The 24,131-nt window shown below is 44.3% G+C and overlaps 1 protein-coding gene across 4 annotated transcripts in view; it reads left to right on the forward strand.

Moving 5' to 3' along the window:
* The window catches only part of DPF3 (double PHD fingers 3), a 94,896-nt gene extending 79,300 nt beyond the window's left edge, over positions 1–15,596 (forward strand). For 3 of the 4 annotated variants that reach the window (XM_074148731.1, XM_074148732.1, XM_074148733.1), the window contains 3 exons: positions 12,615–12,727; positions 14,067–14,148; positions 15,220–15,290. In XM_074148731.1, the coding sequence (XP_074004832.1) occupies positions 12,615–12,727; positions 14,067–14,148; positions 15,220–15,290 (266 nt within the window). Of the gene's footprint in view, positions 1–12,614; positions 12,728–14,066; positions 14,149–15,219 lie in introns of all 4 variants that reach the window. The other variant, XM_074148730.1, reaches the window with a different exon arrangement.
* Positions 15,597–24,131: the final 8,535 nt, after the last annotated feature.

A 24,131-nucleotide genomic window follows, 5' to 3' on the forward strand; every position in this document is an offset into this window, starting at 1 on the left:
ATTGGAAACAGTTTCGTTTAATGTTGTCTAAGATGGTTTGTAGGCCACTCAGAGCTACCACAGCTAATTATGGCACTGCTATGGAAAAAGCAATACACTTTGAATGTTGAAGCTGGATGGTGGGCTGAAGCTCTTGGAACTACTGCTGCCTGCCTGAGAGCTGCTCTGGGGAGCGTGCAGAGGGGTGCTCCTTCTTTGGGTTCCCAGCTGATGGATGGTTCCTCCTGAGCGGGAACAGACATAGCCTCCCTTCAGTGTCTTAGGCTGAGTGTTTTTTTTCCAAAGTCGGTTTTCATTTCTCAGTGCTGTTCATCTTCCATAACGAATTCTCAGTAAAACCCTCTGGTTTATCTCTAGGTTTGCACAGGTGTTAAGAGTAATTTTTTACTTGGACTGAAGTCCCTTCTCATCGTTTCTTCAGTCTTTGCTGTTAGTGTCCTGGTGTCGGTGGCTTCATTGTGGACTGCAGGAAGAGACTGAAAGTGACCAAATCTTTCAGATACAGCCTTCTTTTTTTTGAAACAGATTAGAGATTTTAAATAATGCTGGAGAGAGTTTAGTCAGCTTAGAAGTTTAGTTAACTTCTTCATATGATGATCTCAGGAGTTAGTATTGAGGTCAGCTCTCCAATGTGAGAGGAAGTCATTGGATAGGAAATAGTTGAAACCTGTGCTGTCACTAAAGGGGTACCATTTTTAGTGTCATGTAGCTTTCAAGTTCATGTAGCACTTTGTATGGTGGAGTTTACATGGGGTGGTTTTAAGCTTATGTTTGAGAAATTAATTTTCCCTGGTTGGTACAAATCTTAGTTGCTTCACATCAGTTCTCTGCTGGGAGTGGCTTAAATATGTTGAACAACACTAAAGTCTTTCCAGCCCTTTCCTCAGGCTCAACAATTTGTTTTACAGTGCAGTGGATTCTGCAGGTGGATCTTGGATCAAAAGTCTCATCCATTGCCAGGATCTCTGGGCTTGGCCTTCTTAAAGAACAGGTCCTGGCTCATCTCAGGTCTTTCCCCAGGAACTGTGTGTGTGTGTCCATCAGCCTGGAGGCTTAGAAGAGTTTTTAACTGTCCACAAACTCTAAGTAGAATTCAGATCGCTGTTGTACTTTTCAGACTTCCAGATGGTCCAGAGCCATGTATTCCTTCACCTGGAGAAGACAACCTTCCCTGGGTTAGGGAGCTTCATTTCCCTTGCAAGGCCAGCTCAGTGTCTTCATTAATTAGGTCTCCAAGACCCCTTCCTCACTTCCATTAAGGGTGAGATTTTACAAGTACTTAGTGATCTGAAAGAAAAAAATAAATAGAGAAGAACTTCCTAAGGATATCTGCACCCATTAGATTCCTCTGTGACTGTTCACATATTTACACATCTGGCATTATGTGAAGAAGAAGTAGTTTCTATTAGGCTCAGTGCAGCTAGCATTAAGAATTGCCAAATGTCTCATGGGTAATGGGATCCCACCTAACAGCGAATGTCTCAGGTGATGAGCACCCTCAACAGCTGTTAAAGGTGAGAGGACTTGGGGTGCCCACAACCCTGTCAGACCAGCCTGTAGGAAAGGATTTCCCAACCTCTTTGCCATTCACAGGACCACCGAGCAGCAGTCCCACTAGCCAATGTAGCAGTGCAGCTAAGAGCAGGGTCACAAGATTCACAGATCCCCATAGTACTGTGGAAGATCATTTTCTGGCATTAAATATGATAATATTCTATTTTTGTATAGGCTCTGTTAAGCAATTCCTCTGGTGCTGAAAAGTAGCAGGACTAGTGAACTGTTTAATCAAGGACATTTGTGTCCACTGCCATGGAACTAGCTAATTTCATGTTTAATTTGATGTGGTATTTAGCTGCTATGAAGTATCGGTTGTGTAGGTTAAAGCAATGGTACTCACTTGTTATAGGTTGAAGATTGGCCTGCACTTTCACTTGGCTAATGTGGGGTGGAAGCTCTGGTGAGCTCTGAGAAAACACATTGTGGATTTTGATCTGGTGTTTTTCCAGTGAAAAACAAACAAAAAAATCCTACCATTTTGGTGTCTCTGGCATCATTTTGTTGGACAGTTACTCAAAAAAGGCTGAAGTGAAAAATACCGTGGTGAGGAGAAAAGATTTTGCTTTGATTTGAAACGGAAAACATCTCTTTTTTCTCAATGAAATGACCCTTTCCCACTGCCAAGTGTGTGCAGGCTTGAATGAAACATTTCATTTGTAAGTATTTTTTTCTGTCTCTTAAAAACAATTCTGTTGAGCTCACTTTTGAAGCAAGGTACTGCTCCAAAATGAAAGTCCGACCTTGTTTGTGAGACACTGGCACAAAATCTCACCCTTTCTGAAAAATCGGTTTCTCCCTCTGCTGCCTCTTAACCCTTTCTCCCCTCTTGCTTGCTTTTGACTGAAACTACTTCATTCAAATTCACTCCTTCACTCAGATGTGTAGATCACCCTGAAATTGCATTTTTTAGAGAGTAAACTGAGACATTTCATCCCCTCCTACCGAGCGCGTACTGATGCTCTGCAGGGTGCAGTTATAGCTCTTACTTCCCTCTAGATATTGATGTTGCTGGGACTTTGATGGGGAAGTGAAAAGCTGGTTGCTGTATGATGGAATCTCAATTGGCACTTAGAAATTCCCAACCAAACAGGGGAGTTTAACTAACGAAGAAGGGGAAAAAATCATAGATGATGGGATTTTACCAGCTTCTGGCAGTGCATTGCAAACAAAGGAGAGTGTGTGTGGAGAGCACTGCCCATCGGCAGCTGAAAGGATTTCTTTAAATCAGTAAGGAACTGAAGTAACTTGCTCCAAGTTGGGTTTTTTTGTGTTTAGTTGAGTGAGGTAGTTCTGCTTATGTCTGAACATAAAATCACATTAGCAACCTTGTAAATTACGCTTGTGTGGGAAACCAGACCTCTTGCATTTAGAGCGTGTTCACATTGGTTATCAACAACTTACCCATCATGTGCTGAATTTCTTTACCTGGATCACACGTGGTTACCTCATGTAACAGCAGTGAGGTTACTGCCTATGCAATGGCATGGTGTCTTCTGCATAGTTAAGTTTATTTAATATTAAAGTGATGACATTTAAATAATTTCTCTGGAGTTTGCCATTTGATTTGAAATTTCTGGAACTGTGCTGTTGGGGAATTAGTCTAGCATCGTTCCTTAATCTTTCTAGAAAGAAAATTTGTCCACAGACTAGTAATACTCTCTCCTTTTTCTGTTTCCTTTCCCCTAATCCATCAGTGTAAACCCAGCCTACCCTGTGTTCAATTGACAGTTACTTTTATGGGATGGCTGTTTCGTGGCCCATGGGTGAAATCACCTCTGAAGTTCTCCCTGTGGCCCTTGGTGCTTGAGGAGGACCACAGCAGTGCAGAGTTGTCTTTATCAGGGAGTGGAGCAATAGGATGAGGGGTAACAGTTTTAAACTGAAAGAGGGGAGATTTAGATTAGATATCAGGAAGAAATTCTTTACTGTGAGGGTGGTGAAGCACTGGAACAGGTTGCCTGGAGAAGTTGTGGGTGCCCTACCTCTGGAAGTGTTCAAGGCCAGGCTGGATGGGGCTTTGAGGAATCTGGTCTAGTGGAGGTGTCCCTGCCCATGGCAGGGGGGTTGGAACTCGATGATCTTTAAGGTCCCTTCCAACTCTAACCATTCAATGATTCTTGATGCTCTCCGTACTGACTGGGTGAACGTGGCCTGTTTTTAGTGAAGACGTGACCACGTCATGAAGCATTGCCTTTGTCGTACTTCCCTGCATAATCCCAGTGGAGGAGCCCTGGTCGGAATGCCCCAGAGAAACGAAGTGTCCTGTCCACTGCTACTGCCAGGTCAGCTTAGACACGTTTTGTGGGGTCAGCTTGGAAACGCTGGAGCTACCTTGATAAGATGGATAGTCTGGGCAGCGCTGGGCATCCCCACAGGCGTGCTGCCGTCTGTTGGGCTGTGTTAGCAGGGCAGGGTAACAGCAGGAATCGTGGGGAAGGTACTTGGACACGTCTGCTGTGCACCCCGGGTATTTGGAGAGCAAATGTGAATTCAAGCAGGTAGCAGAACCCTTGTTCAGGCTAAAGGGAGGGGGGGAGAGGCAGAGCTGGTATCTGGTTTTATGGGGGGATTTAATGAAGGTGACGCTCTTGTGGAAGGCTATGCAGGCTGCTGTTTCCCTAGCATTTTAAATACCAACCCACTCCTCTCATTATAGTGGGGGATTTTTGGCTCTCCCAGGGGGGAGGAGATGTTCTAAATGGGCTGCCAGGGAGGTGGATTTAATGCACGAGGAAGAACTGGCTTCACCAAGTTAAAAAGCAAAACAAAACCCAATCCTCCATTCCTATTTTTAGTGTTTATGACCAAGTATTTTTGCTTGGTTGCTCATTTTGAAAGGGTTTAGTGAGCCTGCCAGTTGATTGAAAGCTCTGTGGTGTGTGAGCTGGCCTGGCTGGGGAGCCTGCAGTGCATAGCGACGAGGTCGGAGCTGTGCCGGAGGTTTTTTTCCACTGCAGTTTGTTGAAGGGTAACAAAAATGTCCTCTGGGCAAAGGGGATGTTGGTTTTCCAGGTTGTGGTGATTCATCTTGTCTGGATAAGCAGCCTTCCTCCCACTCCGGCATTTTCATCCCCATCTACCTCACCCCTTCTTCACTGTGCAACCCAATGCAAAGGCTGCCCTGTGTTGCGTGGGCAGTATTGCTGGGGGAGTCTCGGGCAGCCGACCCCCGCGAGGGGTACCTGCTGGGCAGCATTAGCATTCCACGCCCGTCCTCCTGCCCAGTTCGTGCTCTATAAATGGGTTTATTCTTGTTATTAGGAGCTATGTCCCTGGCATATGGAGTCCGTGAGGTGCCTGCAGGCAGGTTTCCTTCCTGTTGGTGTTGGTAAGCAGCCCAAGTGCCTCCTGGCAATTAGCAGATCGTTACCCATAATGCGGCGCGCAGCCGATGCAGCCTGGTGGGTTTTCTGGAGGTCACTCTGACCTAATTCACCCCCAGGAATTGTACAGTGCTGGCATGCCTTACCAGTGCATTAACGAGCTGATGCTTCAGTGTGAGGTTATTTGAGTGCTTCCACATTATTTTTCTTAGGCAAGAAATAGCCATTTTGTCTAGCGGCCAGCAGTGGCTAATGGGGGCCGGTCTGGATGAGAAGGGTGCAGAGTGTTGGCTGGTTCTGAGATGTGACATTGTGAGCATGCGCCGTTCCCTTTGGCTTTAAGGTTGGGGGCCATTTCTGACCCCCCAGGTCACAAATGCCCAGAGCCTGGTTTGCTGCCTTATTTCTGCCTTATCACAGCATCTTTTTGGGGAAGGACTCTTTATCAGGGAGTGTAGTGATAGGATGAGGGGTAACGGTTTTAAACTGAAAGAGAGGAGACTTAGATTAGATATCAGGAAGAAATTCTTTACTGTGAGGGTGGCGAGAGACTGGAACAGGTTGCCCAGAGAAGCTGTGGATGCCCCATCCCTGGAGGTATTCAAGGCCAGGCTGGATGGGGCTTTGAGCAACCTGGTCTAGTGGGAGGTGTCCCTGCCCAGGGCAGGGGGGTTGGAACTTGATGATTTTTAAAGTCCTTTCCGACCTGAACCATTTTATAATCTTTGCAGAGAACTGAGTGACATGTGTCTGGCATGTGCTTCAATCCCCGCTGCTCGTCCTCAGGGGGGAAGACAGAGGAGCAAGACTCTGCCACTGCCCAGCCCCCCGGGCATTAAGAAATGGGGGTACAGATTTCAGCCTGTCCCAGGTGATTTTGGAGGGGCAGGCATGCCCAGCCAGAGAGGAACCCCCACACAGCAGCAGGCATCCTGGCAGGTCTCGCTTTCCCTCTGGCAAACCTGAGCCCAGAGCAGAGGGTCTGGCTGCAACATCACCAGCCCAAATGAAGGTGTTCGCCCCGGGCAGTGATTTGTATATGCCAAAGTTAATTGTAGGCAGTTTTTAGAGGCTTTAAAAAATCTGTAACCTCTGTTTTTTATTTCTCCCTGCTAAGATATGTGTGCCTGGACTGTGCACACTGAGGAAGGGGAGCTCTGCAGGGAAAGGCACACACAAACCTATTGCAGTAAAATTGTTTTAAAACATTTCTCAAGTAGTTTCCCTGTCAGTCTTGTGGCATCTGCTACCAAGGAGATGGCGTGTGGGGAGAGGGAAATTTGAGTGATAAACCAGTAGGATGCCTAGAATGACTTGCTCCTGGCTTCTCTCTTTGCATGCTCTGGAGGTCACCCCCGAATCCCACCCAGCTCCTCCCGCAGCCCGGTGCCAGACACCATAACTCTGACTTGTCTAATCTCTCTGGGTGCACCTGAGTCTGTGTATGCACAGATTCTACATTTTGTTTATGTACATGAGCAGCCTTTGAGCCAAGCTCTACTCCCGATGTGCCCTCTGTAGCCCAGGCTCTTTGTCCCAGCTGATGCTTTTGGTGCTTAAAAAAACATTTCAGAGGAAACTCTGCGACGTTGTAGAGTCAAAGCTGGGAGTGAGTTGAGCTGGTGGGCAGACTTTCCTTGGGAAATAAAATTTTCTGGGGAGTGCCTCGAGATGAGGGCTGTTTTGGTAAGGGCTCGCTCCCTGCTTTCCCTTTGGTGTTTGCGTGGGTAAAGCAACAGCAGGGTAGTGCAGGAAAGCGAGCTGCAAGTGCCACCTTCCACACACCACCATTTTATAACTTCATCAAGAGCTCCAGCATTAATTGCTTTCAAACACAGGTCTGTCCTGTTTTCAGTTCCCATTGACTCCAGTTATACCTGCCTAACTTTAACTGGGACAGAACCCTTTTGCACAGGGGCTTTGTTTGCCCCTTAGGTGAGCAACTAAAGTGGGCTGTCTTCTACTGATGCTGAATATTTGAGCGACTGCTTGTAATTGATGCCTCTCTTTCCACTGGAACTGGCAGTACCGAGAAGCAAACCACCTCCGGAGTGGAGCTGGCTGCCAGCCCTGGGTGCTAATGCAGCAGAGTGCCCCTTCCCTTTCTGTGGGCTCAGTTCAACCCCTGTCCATGCTGGCCAGAAGGACTATAGGGCCAGGAAATGAAATAATAGGAACTATAAGCTCTGCTACAGCTGAATGGTTTCAGAGCTCCATCAATTATTAAAGGTGTTAATTCTTCCACGATTACTGGCATGTTGTGGCATATTAGTTTAGAGGAAAATTGGTCTCTGACCAGGCTATTCAGTGAGGCCCCCGAGTCCTTTCGGACTCACTTCTGTAGCAGAGTTGGTGGTGCTGGAACATGGTGCCTTGGACACTGGGAGAAGCAGCCAGGTTCTCTCATTTCCATCAGGACATAGAAATTCACAGTGGTAATATCTCCTCTCCTCCTCTTCTGTCTATTAGTAATAAAACCCAATGTTACCTACCAGTGAGACTTCCTTGTTTGTTTGTTTGTTTGTTTTTCTTAAGAGGCTGGATTCAGCAGGGCTCTGAGCCAAAGGGGGTGAGACAAGAGCTCTTCACCTGCAGCTTCTGACACCCAGCCTGGCTGCTGGGAAAGCTGTTGTATTTTTCTATAATGAAATGCTCCTGCTTCCCTGTATCGCAGAGGTACTGTGGCAGGTGCTGCCTTGGGTCCTCACCCCAGAAACACTTTTGAAGGTTTCTGAGTTACCTCCATTTGAGCAGGCAGACATATGTCCCTGTGTTGTAACGCCTTGACGTTGCAAGATGGGAAGGGCTAGGAAAATGTGAAGAGCTCCTCATCCTTTAGTAACGTGTGTGCTTTTTCTGAGAGGTGCAGCTCCTTGAGCCCTGGGATTCTGGCAGAGCCAAGCCTTTCAGTGTGGCTGGATGGTTTGGGTTTTTAAGGGCCCTTTCTAATCTGTCTGTTGTTGACGCTACATATCTGTACGCATGCTTTCTTAGTCAGACAAATGAGGGCTAAATTTTAATATCATAACCATAAAATTATATCCTTTATTAGAATTGCAAGTTACTTTTGTACAAACAATGGTAATAATTCTGTCTAATGATGGCAGTGGTCACAGCAATCCTTATTCAGTCTTACCAGGCAGAAATTTTGCAGTTTCTTTGCATGCGAAAGTTCCATTATTTGGATGGCGTTCCTGTGACATAGGTCATTATATCTGTAATATGTATTTATGGTTGTTTAGAGACCTGAGGAGTTTATGGAAAAAATTCTGATGTATCCAGGAGCCCTGTGGGTTTTCATTATGCTATTGATTAAAAAGCCCACCAGTACACAGTGAAGATAAGAGAAAGAATTGGAAACTGGGTGAAAATTCCTTTTACTCTATATAAATAATTTCACATTTGTTTTAAAAAAGGAGCCTTTGCTTATTTTTTTCTCTCAAGATAATCTCTGCCTTTGTTTGAAAAAGGTTATTGATTGGATTGTTAACTTAAATAGTCTGTGGCGGGTGTGACAGAGCACATGGCTGCAATTAATCTTGCAATGCAGAATCCATTATTGAAGAAGCACTAATGAGCTGTTCTAAGGCCTTCACTGGTCACAGAGCGCCTGGGAGCAGCAGATTGCTTCTGCCCTTTAATGTCAGTTTTGGTCTTTAGTGTTATACAGCCAGTGTAAGCAGAAGAGATTTTTAGATAGATATATATATATATTTAGGGTATTTATGTTAAAATTCTCCTTACCACCAGCCTGCAACTGCACTGGGTGCAGGAGACAAGGAATGGTCTCTGAATGTGCTTGCCCCCTGTTCCTCCGACCAAATGTCTGGTGGACATAGTGTACGATTAAAGCCAGTGGCATGTGAAACACGGGTGTCACCATAAAATATGGTCTCAGTCACAGGGTTCAGATTCAGAGGAGAGTTTTGACAAAGATGAGGGAGCTTTCAGACCTGATCTATACTTTAAAATATTGCTTTAAGACAAAGGGATGAGCTGTTGGAAGCCTTCTCACTGCAAGTTTTATTGTCTAGGTTGTTTATAGCTATTGCAGCATAGCAAAAGTTTAGGTAGAGAATAGTTATGGTAGGTTAGAAACTGTCGATGTTAACATATCACCACCTCCTTCAACAGAACTGCTCCCACGATGTATTTTAGAGGTCTGTCTATTGACTTTGGTGACACCATAAATATGTGTTACTTCTTTCCCCTGTTAGATCTGCGGAGCTGATACAGACATGTGAGAGTGATCCAGGGTTTGCCAGGGCTGAGCCACCACCTGAATTATTAACCGAGTTCCAGCTGCAGCCTCTTTGCTGCACACCTTCACCATAGCAAATGCCGTTTACCACAAATTAGCAAAATAAGGCTGTTTCTTCATCTTGACCTCGTAAGTGATGAAATTAAGCAAGAAGGACTTCAAGCTCTCTGGCTCGTGACACAGTGTCTATAACTTGAACCTCATTTTGGACTGCTCTTTGTGTAAAACAAAATTGTTTGTGGGCTGAATTTTACCCTATTTTATTTTTTTAAAGGGAATTTGAATGTCCCTATAGTAGCATGTCATATGCAGCTACAGGGCTTTGTCTTCAGGTATTCTGCCACAGAAGGAATGCCAAGAAGTGCTGTGATATGGAGCAGGGATGGTGTTTGCTAACCTTGCTCCAGGAGGTCTTGGACGTGTGAATTTTCTCACAGGTCATGAAAAACACTGGGTTTTGAACCCAGAGAGATTGTGAAGGAGAGCAGAGAGGGCAGGAAAAAGAATGTTAATGTTCTGAGTAACTGCTGACATGCTTGCCATACGCTACAGTGCCTGATCACTGCTGGCGTAAGTAAAAATAGTCTTTCCAACGACATTAGGCTGGGGTCATGTACCACAAGGCACGTTGTTTAATGTGAAAGAGGATCTGACTTAGAGGCTGAAGAAAGACATGTCCATGAGATATTCTTTTTCCCTTAGACATGCCATAAGCCCTGGGCTAACAGAGAGCAATCTGCAGCTGTGCAGACATGGCTGTGAGCATTTGTTGGACTCTTTTGTAGTCACAGCATTTGGAGAGAGAGCCCAATGGAGTGAATGAATTGGTATATTTTTGCAAAATATTTCTGCATTGCTACTGAAAAGAAGCCACCATGGCCTTCACTCCACTATTAATATTTTCTAAGCAATCCCCAGCCCACAAGAGCCTGTTTCTTTTGGGCTTGTGGTGGGTGTGGTTCTTAAGAAGGGCTCTGCAAAATAGGATGGATCACCTAAGGATGAGGCACCATCGATAAGAGATGCAGCACAGAAAACCTGCAGAGGTGTTTTTGAGGCAAATGAGGAATGAGACAGTCAAGACTGATAGCTGGAAGAGAGCAGGAATGGCTGTGAAGGGACAGAGATAAAGTAATGAACAGAACCTGACCTTCACGTCGTTTGAGAAAGGGAGTCTCTAGCTGGAGTCTCGGCAATGAGCAATGTGTGTACGCAGGCAAGTGAGCGTGTGAATGTGTGTATGCATTTAGCTGTGATTTATTTCTGTAAGTTTGATTCCATTCTTTCTGTTTCTTTTCAAATGTAGACTGAAGCTATTTAACTCTCTGATTAACTCGCCTCCCCGTATGAGTTGTTTTCAGTGATGTATTCCAGCACTGTACAACCTTTCTGGAAGCTGTCTCGCTGCCGTGGGGATGAATTCCTCCACCATGTGTTGCGTGGCACATTTGTACTATTTACTGGCATTGGAATGAGGTTCTGGGTTTGCTGTAAATCAGATCTGGAGGAACATTTCAGTGTCGTGTCAGATTCTTGCTACTTTGGTAGTATCAGATATTATTTGAGGTCCTCTCAGCAAGAAAAGGTATCACGTCACAAAATCTTCTGCACTGTTGCAGTTTCAACGTCCCTAGAACTTTAGTTTGGACTTGGTCCATTGTAAATCTCAGTAAAATCTGACTCTTGTTTTGTGCTGACATTTCAAGGGCTCCAAAACCCAGTGATCTTCTTAGCCAATCTGAGCTCATCAGTACTGTCAAAACATTTATTCAAAGGCTTAAGAGTGATAGGAACAATGTCATTGATCCCTCCTTCCTTAAATATCTCCTTTATTTTCTGTTCAATTTCCTTAATAACTTATGTACACACATTTCTTCAGACAGGCTTAGTTTTTGTATTACTATCATGGGAATATAACTGGAAAACCAAAATCTTTATTACACCATTTGGTGGTTTCATAGACAGATAGAGGAAATATATTCCCTACAGCATTATTGCCTTACCCAGCAAGTCTCAGCAACTGTTTGCTTCACTAGCTAGAAAATATAGAAGCTTCTTGTAGGGTGGTGATGGGTGGTGTGATGACACAACAAAATACTGCTGATAGGGCTGGTAATGAAGATGGACATCTATGCCCACATCTATTGTAGCTGTGTCTTTTTTTCTTATTGGAGAAGCAGGCTTTCTTTCTCCACTCTTAAGACATTTAGGCTGGTGGAGGTGGAGATTTTTTCGTACCCGCTAGCTCTAGTCTGAGAACAGCAGGTTGGCTACAGGTGAAAACCTCACTGCACACCTGGTGATGTAAGGTCCTAGAAGTAGCATGCTGTAGTGTTGGATGTGTGTACCTTTAGTTCTAGTTCTTCTATAGGTGAGCAATTGGCTGTCACCTTCCTGTGCCCCCCGCCCCAACTATGCACAGTGTTAATGCTTGCGTGTGTCAGAGAGGGATGCTAAATACGGGGCCTTCCAAAAAGGCAATCAACAGATTATTGCAGGTGACTTAGGGACTGCCTTAGCCTGATAGGGGTGGTTTGGGAGTACAGTACTTTATTTCAGCGGTGTATTTTTCTTGTTTTGTTTTGCAGAAGGAACACTGATCCTACCTTTGGTTTGTTTGTTTGTTTGTATTTTCCCCTCCAGAAAGCCCATTGCTGACCCTGCTACTGTGATACCGCTGTTTTGCAAAGCTGGAGTCGACACGCATGTAGGGGCGGGGGTTGTAACTCTGGCAATTTGTCCTTCCCGATTAGATGTGACTGTTCTGCTAGCTTTCCCCTCTTTATTCCTTTCATTTAGTTCGTTGTGGGAGTTGGCTTGGGGTTTTTTCCTTTTGGTTTCTTGTTTTGATCCTGGAAGGTTAGCTGTGCAATTTGGTTTCTTCTGTGCCAACCAACTTTAGTGGCAGAGCTCTTAAAAAATATAAATATTGAAAGCTGTATCTTTCCATCCTGTCTTGCTTCTTCTCTGTACACTACTGCTTCCATTTAAGCAAAGTTTACAGAATTGCTTCACCCATTTGGACACCAGGAAGGGAAGCTCTGAAATGGAGAATAACCTCATTTCCACCAGGTCCTTCAGTCCGGTCGAAACAATGCTAATTGAAACTGTAGTCCAATTTCTATTAAGATGGATGGGCTCTCTCTGAAATTGGGTTTGTTTCTGATTTCATCCTTTCTCTTATTTTCTTTCCAAAAAAAGCTTCACAAAAACCAAACCCAAAGCCAAACCATTTTTAAGAGCTCTGAATAAAACTGCTTTGCCAATGGGGAATGGGTGGGAATGACTCTGATTTTCTCTTGTGCCCGGCAGCGAAAGGGTTAATGCCTGCTTTCCTCTTTGGTATCTGTTAGTTGCAGCCCATGTTGTGATCAGTCCATGTCCATGTGCGTTTTGTTCCCAAATTTAATACCGGTTAATTAACAAGCCATAAGTGAGCCTTAATAATGACAGTTGTTTCCGATCTTCCTCAGGACACCCGACCTGCCTGCAGTTCACTACAAACATGACTGAGGCTGTTAAAACCTATCAGTGGCAGTGCATTGAGTGCAAATCCTGCAGCCTTTGTGGGACCTCTGAGAACGATGTGAGTTCATTTACCTTTTCATGCAAATAAGCGTCACTGCAAGCTACTGTCATGCCCACCCTTGAGGAGCACGTGGCAATGGTGTGGGTCATGGCTTTACTGCTGCTTCCATACAGCTCCAAGGAAAAGCTGCTCCTGAAAGCAGAGATGGGCTTCTCCCCAGTGCCCCCGTTCAGCTGTCAGTCTCTGCTGAAATTACCACGGGTGTCTCATAGAGCCACCTAAAATGGTGATACTGGTGGTTTGTGTGCTTATTCAATAGGAATTAGCTGGAGGACATAAACTCATGTCGCAGGGAGCTGCAAGAGAGCAGCATTTTCAATATGGTAGTCAGGAGTAGATGTGAATGGGTGATAACCCGAGAGACAGCAGGTATGTTTCTTCTGTCCCTGATTTTGCTTACTTTCTTGGCAAGACTTTTGTATCTTAATTGCAAGGCTTGGGAAACATGAAAACATTTGCACTGGGATAGCTTGGCCTCTCTCTAGTCACCTAATCACCTATCCCGGTGGTTTCCAAACTATGGTCCAGAGCCTGCAGCTGAACAGTGTCCTCTGTGCAAGGTTTTCCGTTAAAATCTGATGCTGAGGGTCCTTGGTAGCCTGTGAGAAACTTGGAGAGCTGACAGTGGCTGGAGAACTTTGAAGATGATCAGCTGACACTGTGTTTCCTATAGCAGAATAAATTTGAAGCCCGAGATTTTATTTTGCTTTAGCAGTAAATAAGGAAGTCTGAAACAGGGAGCTTTTCACGGGATACTTCAGAGTAGCTTTTTTCCTCCAAATATGGGGAAGAGCTGCAGCCCCCATGGTGGGATCATGTTGTTTCCATCTCTTTCACAGAGCATTTACTCAGCTGAGTTTTTGAGAACTGGCTAAGTTCAGGCTCTTCATGAGAAAGCTTTCCCCTGAAGGGATGAGATCCATTATGTGGTGACACTGGAGCCCAGCAGAGCCATGTCCTCTTCTCTCAGTACAGCATATCCCTGGCCTAGCAGCTTTTACTCCTGCATCACGAGGCCACCTTGGAGAGGAAGTCCTCCACCTCTCAGAGAGATTTTCCAGTTAGAAACTGAACTGCCTTTTTGATGAGAAGGGCTATCTGCAGCCTCTTAGAAATGTGATGGTTGATAGTGGCCTCACAAACATGATGCTTGTAGCCTTTTACGTTTCCAGTAGCCTCTTAGTCTCCATGTTGCAGCTCTGCATTCCTAGCAGAGCACTCCTGGTTACACTGCTTGTGTTTTCATCTTGGCAACAGACTAATTTACATCATTTTCTCTCTTCTCCTCTCCTTCTCTCCCTGTTTCCCTACTGTCTCCCCAACAACCCTGCCTCAGGACCAGCTGCTCTTCTGTGATGACTGTGACCGTGGCTATCACATGTATTGCTTGAATCCACCAGTCTTTGAGCCCCCAGAAGGTAACATATGTTGGAAGTCTGCTTTGAAAATCAAAATGAAGTCCTTGTGGAGAAGGGAAGAATTTCAGAAATGTGGCCTAGGCCTTGCAGGGCTAGGGAAGCAGTAGCAAACCAGAGGCAGGTAGCACTGGAAAGAAATAAAATTAGTAGATGTGGAAGTCTAGTGTGATCTGAGATGTCCTATTTAATCTTGCCTGATCTCTACCTCCTCTTCCAAGATATGGCTCTTTTGCAGGTTATGGGTACCTTTGGGTGCCCCAGATGGCTTTGGACACCTCAGTTTAGTCAAGTGAATCAAGCTCCTGTGAACTGTGACTTTAGACTTCCTAAGAAGTCAAAAGTCCCAGAGAGAAAGCCCCAGACAGGGAAGCCCTCTCTGGAATAGCTCAGAGTCTGTTGTCAGGAGACTGGATTAAGACGAATGACCTTCCTTGTCCTCTGGTCTGTCTGTGCCTTGGAAGGGTGAGGGTTTACAGTATTATTTACTGTAATACAGAGAGGTCTGTATTACATTTGGTTTGTAGTTAAGTCCTCTGCAGGGGATTCAATCTGACTATACTACAACTGGTTATCGTTTGTCACTTGGTTGTGGAGTAGAGGAACTAGGCCCTTGCCATTATTGATTCTCTGACTAAAATCTGGAGAGAGCGGTAGAATTGAAGAAGGAGACATGTGAGTGCGAATGGCTGTGGTTTACATGAGGGGTGAGACAAGAATAATTAAAAATCAATCATGCATTCAGGAGCTAAATGTTTGTAACTTTGATAAAGAGCAAACTAAAAATTTTGGAATGTAGCTAATAATTAGCCAAAGGTTTCTGTTTGACTGGGAAGTAGTGTATTGAATCTATGAAAATATAAAACACCTGGTGGCAATGCACACCCCAGCTGTGTTCTAACTTAAATAGAAAAACTAAGTACACAGCACCAAGGGCAGCAAAGTCTGCTTCAGAAAAATACAGCCAATTCCAATACTAGGAATATTTGATACCCTGTTCAAGTTGATCTTGACATAAACTCTGAGTGCCTGGATTTGATGTCGTTCCTATAAGAAGGATTTTTTCATTTGCAGGAAGTTGGAGTTGTCATTTGTGCCGGGAGCTGCTCAGAGAGAGAGCATCAGCTTTTGGCTTCCAGGCCTGAGGAGCTCCAGCAGTCAAGAAACACTTTGCTCCTGGTGTTGCCATACCAGCACACAATTCCCATCCAGAACACAAAGACACAACCCACATCAAAACGAATGGACACTCAAATACAAGAAGAGGTATCTGTGGTATTCACTGTCACTAATGCCATACCTCCTAGGCTCTACAAGAAGGATCGTGTACTTTCCTGATGCTCCGGATGAAATCTCTTCACTGCTATGCATGGTTGCTAATTGCTGTTACGGACTCACGTGCATTATAGAAGGGGGAGGGTTGTTACATCAACACGGAGAAGTCAATTTTGTGTGGCCTTGTGCTTTCTGTTTAGTCTTCTTTTTAAAGAAGAAGTAGTAAGGTATCTCCCAAGGAATTATTGGCGAGTACTTTGTCTGGGAGCAGCACCAGTTGTTTCTCTTCACAGGCTTGACTGGAAATCTTTACTGCAACCACTCTGTAGTCATAGGGGGGGCTTTAAGAATTGCATTAGTTCAGACTTTCCAGGTCATGAACAACGCGTTGTCCCTGAGAGCAGCACTGATCAAAAATGTTTACGGGGTGATGCTTTCTCCCTTGGATCAAAGACTTTCATTTGGCAGATCTTTAGAAATCTGGTCTTAGTATCTCTGAAGGAAGAACAGTATACCAATATGTACACACACAGGTGCTTAGAAAAGCCTACTGTCTTTGGTGTTTCAGGATATCCAGGCACACTATCCCGCCACAGTGCCAGCAGACAGTCCAGACTCATCATTTTATTTTTTCTCAGAAGTTTGTGATTGGTTATGTACGTAGCCGACTTACTGTTTAGTTCAGAAAAGTTCTTAATCTAAAGTAAGCTGCAAAAAGGAATGACTTTGGCTTAGGGTCAAATGAAGCACTTTTAATTTTTTTGAAATTTCTAAACTAAAATGTTCTGCAACTTAAAGTTCCATTTTATTCTGGGAATTGCCTAATCAGGACTTCCAGCACTTCCAAAGTGTTACTGTTTTTCTATCAAACTAAATACCAAGATCTAGATGAATTTTCAAATAATTTTGCCCCCAAATTCTCAACAACGCATTTTTGGCAAACATGATAATTTGTCAAAAAACATTCCACAGCTCTAAAGAGGGGAATAATTTACTGAACCTAATATGAAAAGAAAGACTTTCGTAATGATTTTAAAATTTAAATAGGAATAGTTGTACTTTATTTAAACAAACCTCTACAAGTGAAAGGAAGAAACATTAAGTAAGAGTAGCAGTTGAAAAACTATTATTACAGTTGAGTCTCGGAATAATTTAAGACATAACTAGGAGGACAAGTGAGTACATTAAACAATTTCTACCAGATACATCTTTAAGGTCAAAAATCTGCAACTTCCCATACTGCCAAGTAGCCCAGAATGACCGTTTTCTTGGATATGATGTACATTACTTTCTATGCATAGATTTAAGTGGGTTTATAATATAAATTTATGGGAGTCCCAAGCAGCACGTGACTCCAGTTGCTTGTACAAGTAGGTAAGGACACTGAAGATTATATTTGGCATATTTATATTGGTTGAAACTTTTCCGCAAAACTAAATGTCCCTGAGTACTTGAAAGGACATTGTGAAAGAATATCGGTGAGCTAATTTTTCTTCCTTCTCTGGCTAATTACACTTAGTTAGAATGAGCTATACTGACCTAATGCACTTTCCCTCATTATTTAGATAGTTTCCTCACCTTTTGCATTTTGTTCAGCTTGCACGCCGAAAGTAGCTGTGTCAGCTGCTGGGTTCTCCCATGTACTGTCACAGCCTCTTCTCGGGCTGCAGCAGGAGTATTTTAATCAGTTAGAAAAAGATTTAGAAAGTATTTATCCTAGTCGTATTGGACCAAATCTCTCCTGGAGCAGCTGCACTGGCTACCTGTGAAGTTCATTCAGTACCTTAGGCTTTCCATGTGACGGCCCCTCTGATGAGCCAAGAGTATAAACAAATTTGAGCATCAGGTGTGGGGAGGGTAAAGTGGGAGCCCGTGGACCTGCGTAAGGTGTCTGGTACTTGTTGGGACAAAGCTCTAGGAAAAATGTAAAATGAAGCATCTTCTTCCCAGTCTGGAACTGCCCTGGCCCTGGAGGGCTCTTGGGGGCCACAGCTCTTCTGCATCAGCTTTTGCACCCATCTGTTGGTGTGGTCAAACCTTGCTGACCTGGCACTTTGGGACCATTGCACGGTTCAGGCTGATACAAAGTCCTGTTGCTACTGTGGCCAGGAGCACAGGCATGTGTTCACCAGGGACACCACTGGGCTCGCTTATGGAAAGTGAGTGTTCTGGCAAGAGGGACTGGAGCCAAGAAGTGTGTGTGCTGGAGGAGAGTTTTATGGTGGTGCTGGTGGTGGGAGCAGCAGAGGTGGATTAGTGTTTGGGCTGGTGTTCATCCACCAGGCCTTCTGGGCTTAGGGAGCTCCATCATAAAGTTGGCCACTGCCTTCCAGTTTCCTGGTATTCACATTGACCTTGGGAGAGGAGCAGGACGATGTCTGAAATGGGAAGTGCATATTGTTTTAGTCTGTGTGTTAAGCAGATAGTGGTGGCTCATCATGTAAGTCTCAGGTAGCCCTTTTGGTGGGACCGGCTGGTGCAGAAAATCAGTGCTCTCCATCCCTGTGACAGAAACATTGCTAAATGAGCTGTGCTCTGCATGCACACCTGCTTTCCTGTTTTGTGGGTTTGATCCATAGCACTGACTGTTTTCTCCTCCCACAACCATTCTGCAGTGAACAGTGTCTTTCATGTTTGGAAATATTCCTCAGTGGGCTCGCTGAAAATTCATCACTAATGAGGTATGACGGAAGGAGAGATTGCTAGATCTTCAATGGCAAAATGTTGTTTGCCGTTTGAGATCATTGTCGTAGGGTACTTAACCAGCAGTGGTCCGGCTGCATTTCATCTCTCCAGCTTTGTGCTCTGTCTCTGTGTAGCTGGGCAACTCCAGGTACCTTTGGCAGCAGATGAGATGCAAGCTGAGAACTTCCTCCAGCTACAGTCTCCCTTCTTCACTAACTCAGTCTAAGGCAAGGGGCTGGGATGGACCTCTCAGTGACATTTTTAGCATGCATTCAGAGCCATACATCTTGGCACACTTTAGAAATATTAATTGATCCACCAAGCAAAAAATGCTGTACCCACTTTACCAAGAGGTGGAGAGGTTGTGGCACAGCCAAGGGGGTGAGGAAGAGGAGTTTAGAAACTCTGATAAGTGATTTCCTGGCATCTGGTACCCCCTAGGAGACAGCCCTCCTGCGTGACCACTGGGATGAACGACTTGGGTGACTCCATCCGCTGTCAGGCAAATCTTGAATCCGCTTGTAGCAGCAGTCTGGTCTGGGCTGCAAACAGCTAGAGGACTCTGGCTCTGTTGCCTCTCTCTCTCTCTTGCTACAGCAGGACGTGCAAGTTTGTTCACAGCCCCTGAGGTGATCAAACTCTGACATATTTCAGAACTCTTCTGTGTAGGCAAGGCAAGCAATATTTTAGCACAAATCAGGGCAAACTACCATGGGAGATGGTAGATCCCACATCCCTTGAAGTCTTCAAATCAAGAATGGATGGCTTCCCAGAAGAGGTATTTTAATTAAATGCAATCTTAGTTAATCACAGGAATGTCTGACTGAGGCTTGTGTTGTAAAGGAAGTCAGGCTGGATGATGTAATTGTTCTTCCTGTCCTTATTATAAAAACAGATGTTTACTGTGGGAGAGTATGTATTTAAATACAAGCTGTGTCTGCATAATGGCCTTAAAGTATGTGAGTTAAACATATTCATGTGATCCTTCTCATTTCTAAGCTGTTTTGGAAAACCTAAAAAAGATCAGTTATAGAAAATCACCTTTACTGGTGCAGTAAATTGCACCTTACCTCCTTCACGCGCAGTACTTCCACAATGGCAGCTACACTGGTGTTAGCTACCTCAGGTTGTTCCAATTCAGACTATATTGCGCAAAACCATGGCTTGGTTCTGGCTTTGCCTCCATCACATTTGTGTACTGTGTTGCCCAGTTTGGTGTCCTGTGGTGGGAAGACTGGCTGGGGAGGGGAGCTGCTCCGGTGGCAGCCTTGGAAACCAGAGGAGCATCACAAGGGGATGTCTTACCGCTGAGGAGGTGATCTCGTGTTACCATCACAGCCTCCCCTGAAGCTCAGAAAAGACAGTACCCTTAAGAAATGTGGGTCTCATTCTGCCTCCAAACTGTGCTTCCATAGATGTGTCTTTGGACTGAGTTTACAGCATTTCTGTAAAAGTACCTTAGGCTAGTTCTTGAGCTAGGAAAGCCACTGTTCAATGTGTTCTTGTGAAGCAAACATTGATCTAAATAACTTTGAAAACTATTTCTCAGCTTTCTTTAAGTGGAGCTTAGTAAATTCTGCCCTAAAGGAAGACTCTCCTGCACCGTGCAGTGTTATGGGGCTGTTGCATATTCTTTACACCTACAGCATGTGTTTTGACAGGGGTCATTTGGGAGGTGAGGAGCGGATGGGGGTAGAAAGGAATATTAATTAAGCTTGTCACTGCTGGAGGGACAGTGTGCATTGTGTGCAAGGAAATTCCAGGTAGAGCTGGGCATGATTTTTCTGTGTGGAATAAATTTAAGAAGTGTGCTTTAGAGAGAGACACAATTATTCACATATCCAAGTTCAGTCAGGCAAATTATTTCATATAAAAAATATGGGGGGACTATCAGAAGAGTTGAAAATGCTTGTTTCAATCTTTTTAGAATGAATCACTTCAACCATTGAATTTCAAAGTTAATTTAATTTCAAATTTTAGTAGCCTTCATTTGACAGAAAATATTTAAAGTGGAGCTCAAAAATATTTCAGGTTTATCTGAATTTAAATTTTCCATATTTTCCAATTTCCACCACTGTGTATCTGGTTAATTCAGTTCCAGCATGTCAAGAAATTCCGTTAGAGAAAACTTTACAGTATCTACTTGCAAGAAAGTTAGCAGCTATGGAGTAATAGGAATCTTTAACATGATGCAACTTCTTCATCTAAAAGTAAAAGAAGATAAAGTGGATAAAAATGTAATCTTGAATGCTAGGAGCACTTTTTTAGAGTGAGATGTCTTGGTTGATCTTACTTGTCTGTCTGTCTAATCAGTTGGCAATACCAACTGTTAGTCTATGAAACTGTCTTTCAGAGCAGAAGGAGGAAATGCTTTATGTTTTCCTGATACATAAAAAACCTGGACAAAGCAAAAGAGACTATATTGGGAACAATTTAGCACCAGTCTGAGAGGGCAGAAAATGCAAATCTTATGGAGGAGACAAAAGATGGATTGTCTTGTCAATTTTGTTATGGGAGACTGCGGGTTGGACAAAAGGAGGTCCTCACCTGAGATTTTAACAGTTGACCAGATCTCTATTTTTGTCTGTGGAGAGGAGCGGGCAGACAGGACAGGAAAGCCCTCATCTCTAGCCAGTTCTGGGCTTGTTATGGTCTTAGCATCTCATACTTTTGCATGATATATGACACAGCAGGACAAAGGATGTATGTGTTATTTTTCATTAGGCAGCTGGGCAGGGTGACCTCCACTGCTGGGGCAGGAGCAGGCGGGTGCTGTCCCTCCCCAACCCAATCTCTGTGCCTTGCTTCCAGAGAAAAGGCAGGATGGCAATTCTTAGCTGGTTTTGTAGATCTCTTGGAGCCCACTAGCTGCATGCAAGCACCAAGTGCTGCCATTTACCACAGTGCTGCAGAGACAGGCTGTGGCAGAGCCAGCTCGCCCATGCTATTCCTTAAGCCATTTATTTCTGCCGGCCACGGGCCTGTGATGCTGCCCGGGGAGATGGGAGCAGGTGACAAGCCAGGAGCTGGATGCTAAAGGTCCAAGACTCTGTAGAGGAAATGAAAAGTTTTAGTTACTGTGGCTGTGCTTTTCCTCTGGTCAAAAAGGGCAGAAGCTGGGACTGGCAGGCAGCCAAATCCATCTTTAATAGTGATATAATTGCTAACAACAACCTCAGCCCTGGCAGTAGTTAAATGGCTTTTCAGGCCAGGCACCAAACCCAGTCTGGTTTACATAAGATAAACTCAGTTTTGCTGGAGGGGAAGGGAGAGGAGGGGGGAGGATCTCTGGTCAGAAGGGGACTGATTTATAAGCACAGCTGCCCGACTCGCTCCCTGTCACGTTCCCATGGCCACTTTCTGCCAGTGCTGGTACCATCAGCCAGGGCTGGAGCATCAACTACCTGCTGCTGGGGAGCAGTTTTGCAGAGAGAGCACCACTGCTGTCCCAGCTCTGTCCCCTGAGGTGCTGGCCAGGGTCTCACTGCACTACAGAGAAGGACAAGAGTGACCAATGCTGCCAGGCGGTGTCCCCAGCCTGTGAGGGACAGTGGCCCTCTTGAAGAAGCCAGGCTGCAGGATGTGCGAGCACAATTTGGCTGTCCTGATGGCCAAGTCTTAACGCAGGGCAGAGGAGAGGTACGTTGCTCTCCTGTCTCTTCAGCTGCACCCCTGGGGTGTTTGGTGAGTCCCACCACCACTGTGCATCGAGGAACTTAACTCGAGGTGGGGGGAAGGCAAACAATAGCAATTTCTGTGGGACAGAAGGTTTTTTAGGGTTTACCCTTTTATTGCATAAATGTCAGTGAGAATGCCAGGTATTTTGTAGCTGGGGAATCAAGCCAATAGCTTATTAATGTTTGGTGTGTGTTTCTGCCATGGTGGATGAAAATGTAAAGTGTTATTACAGTATTCACCCATGCATTTTGAATATCTGTTGATACTGCTGTTTTGAAATGAGAAAACTACCATTTCGGGTATTGATATTTTCTTTCAGACTCCGGTCAGTCTAGCCATCCATCTGATTCAGTTCATTGTAACAAACTATAGGTTTCACCTCCACAGTGACTCAGGAAATGTTTCCTCTCTCCCCACTTTTCATAAGGCGAGGAGAGAGAAGAGCAGGTTTTGTTCTTTGTATTCTGAAAGAGTGATAAAGAAGGACAAGTCCATTTCCTGTTCATCTCCTTTCCATCTCTTGAATGATTTAATCAGTTGGCTGGGAGAGTGCTCCTTTTTGTAGCAGTCTGAAGGGTCTTTGCTAGCATGTCTCACATGTGCATGAAATACCACAGCCCGGAGTTTTGTCTCCTTGGAAAAGACTCTTCCTGCTGTTGCTATATAAGAAACTGCTAATTCTCATCAAGGAGCCATGTGCCTTTGGTCCTGACAATCAAGATGAGGATTTGCCTTAGGTTCCTCAAGATTTTCTGCATAGAAATCTAAACCCCCTGCTGCCCATGAACACTGCTGGAGCATAGATCTGTTTCCAGCCGAGACATCTGCTGCTGCTGAACTCGGGACTGCTTTCTGATGTCCACTGTGCATTGCCAGTGCAAACGTTGCCAGCAACATTAAAAGGGAAGTATCTACTGAAAATCAAAGGATGAGATGTGAATGTTATGCCTAATGTGCTCTTCCTTCATAGCTCTCTTAGGAGTATGACACAAGATGTGCCCCTGCATCCTTTTGGGAAGGCTATGACAAGTGCATAAGGAATTTCCAAATGTCATCTCCTTTGAGCTTTATTACAGAATATCCGTCATTGTTCATTCTCATTTTTTGATTCTCTTACGATACTCCTGGATTTCAGAGACAGTGTGTACCAAAGCTGATTTGAAGAGCCCAGAGCAATTTGGAAATAGAGAGGTCCAAACTGAACCATCAGCTTTTATCTCCCCCTTGGAAGTGTTCAACAAACCCTTGATCATTGCAGGGCGTCAAACTTGTGTGCTGACCCAATCCCAACTCAACGTAAAGGTTATACAATAGTTCATATAGACTCTTCTGTAGTCATAGAATGTTCTTTGAAAGTGCAGGGAGAAATGTTTCCTCTTCACCTTGATGGCTTTCCTTTTTTTGTGCTGCAGCAGAGATCAACAGTCCTCCTGCTTACTCTGACTTTCTTCTAGCATCGCAGCCTGGGTCAGAAGTGATGGGGACAGGCCTGGGAATAACTTATTTTGTTGAATTGCAGATATAAAGAGCGGCTCAAGAGTGTTCAAGCAAATTGTCATCTGTGCTAGACAGATCTCCTAAGTACCAGAAGTTTGTGTAGATGTTAAGTTGTTGCTTCACGTTTTCTTCATCTGCCATTTCAGACTGAGTGTGCCATTGGTATACATATGTTTTTTTCACTAGAAGTGGTTGCAAAGAAAAACAACAACTAACATGGAGGGTGGGGAAGACTGAGTTAGGATCTTTGCTGTTGACCCTTTATTTGACTTTGGGACAACATTGTCCCCATTATTCCAAAGGGGAATAGAAGGAGGATAAATCTGTGACATCATAGTGGACCTCTCAGATAAAAACTGTGATGTCATTAGCTTCTAAGTGCACTTTAAAAATGCTCAAGTAATGATCCCAAAATAGTGACATTCCCATTAACACATTGGTAGAGCCTTACTGTGTGATGCTGTAGTATTGAATTTTAATTAGAAGGAGACTTTGTTGTATATACAAATATGTATGTATTTGTGTATCATATAATGTTACGTACTGTAAATACTGCTCACCTATCAGGAATAGATCCTATAATAAGCGTTACTCACCTTGAAGGAGAAGAAAGAGGAGGGAGAAAATCTTACTTGTTTTGCAAATTCTAACAAAATAAGGCAAACCATTATCCCTTACAACTTAATCTCAATCCTGTTTGGAGCATGATTTATCGACACGTGAAAGGGTACCAATACTTTAAAATACAGGCCAGATTCTCAGCTGCTCTCAATCAACATTCCTTCATTGACTTTAAGCCAAGAGGCTGGCCTGGTATCTTAAAGAGGCCCAGTCTAAGTAGGCTTATTCTT

This window comes from Numenius arquata, chromosome 6 (assembly GCF_964106895.1).
Source record: "Numenius arquata chromosome 6, bNumArq3.hap1.1, whole genome shotgun sequence".
Classification (NCBI taxonomy): Eukaryota; Metazoa; Chordata; class Aves; order Charadriiformes; family Scolopacidae; genus Numenius; species Numenius arquata.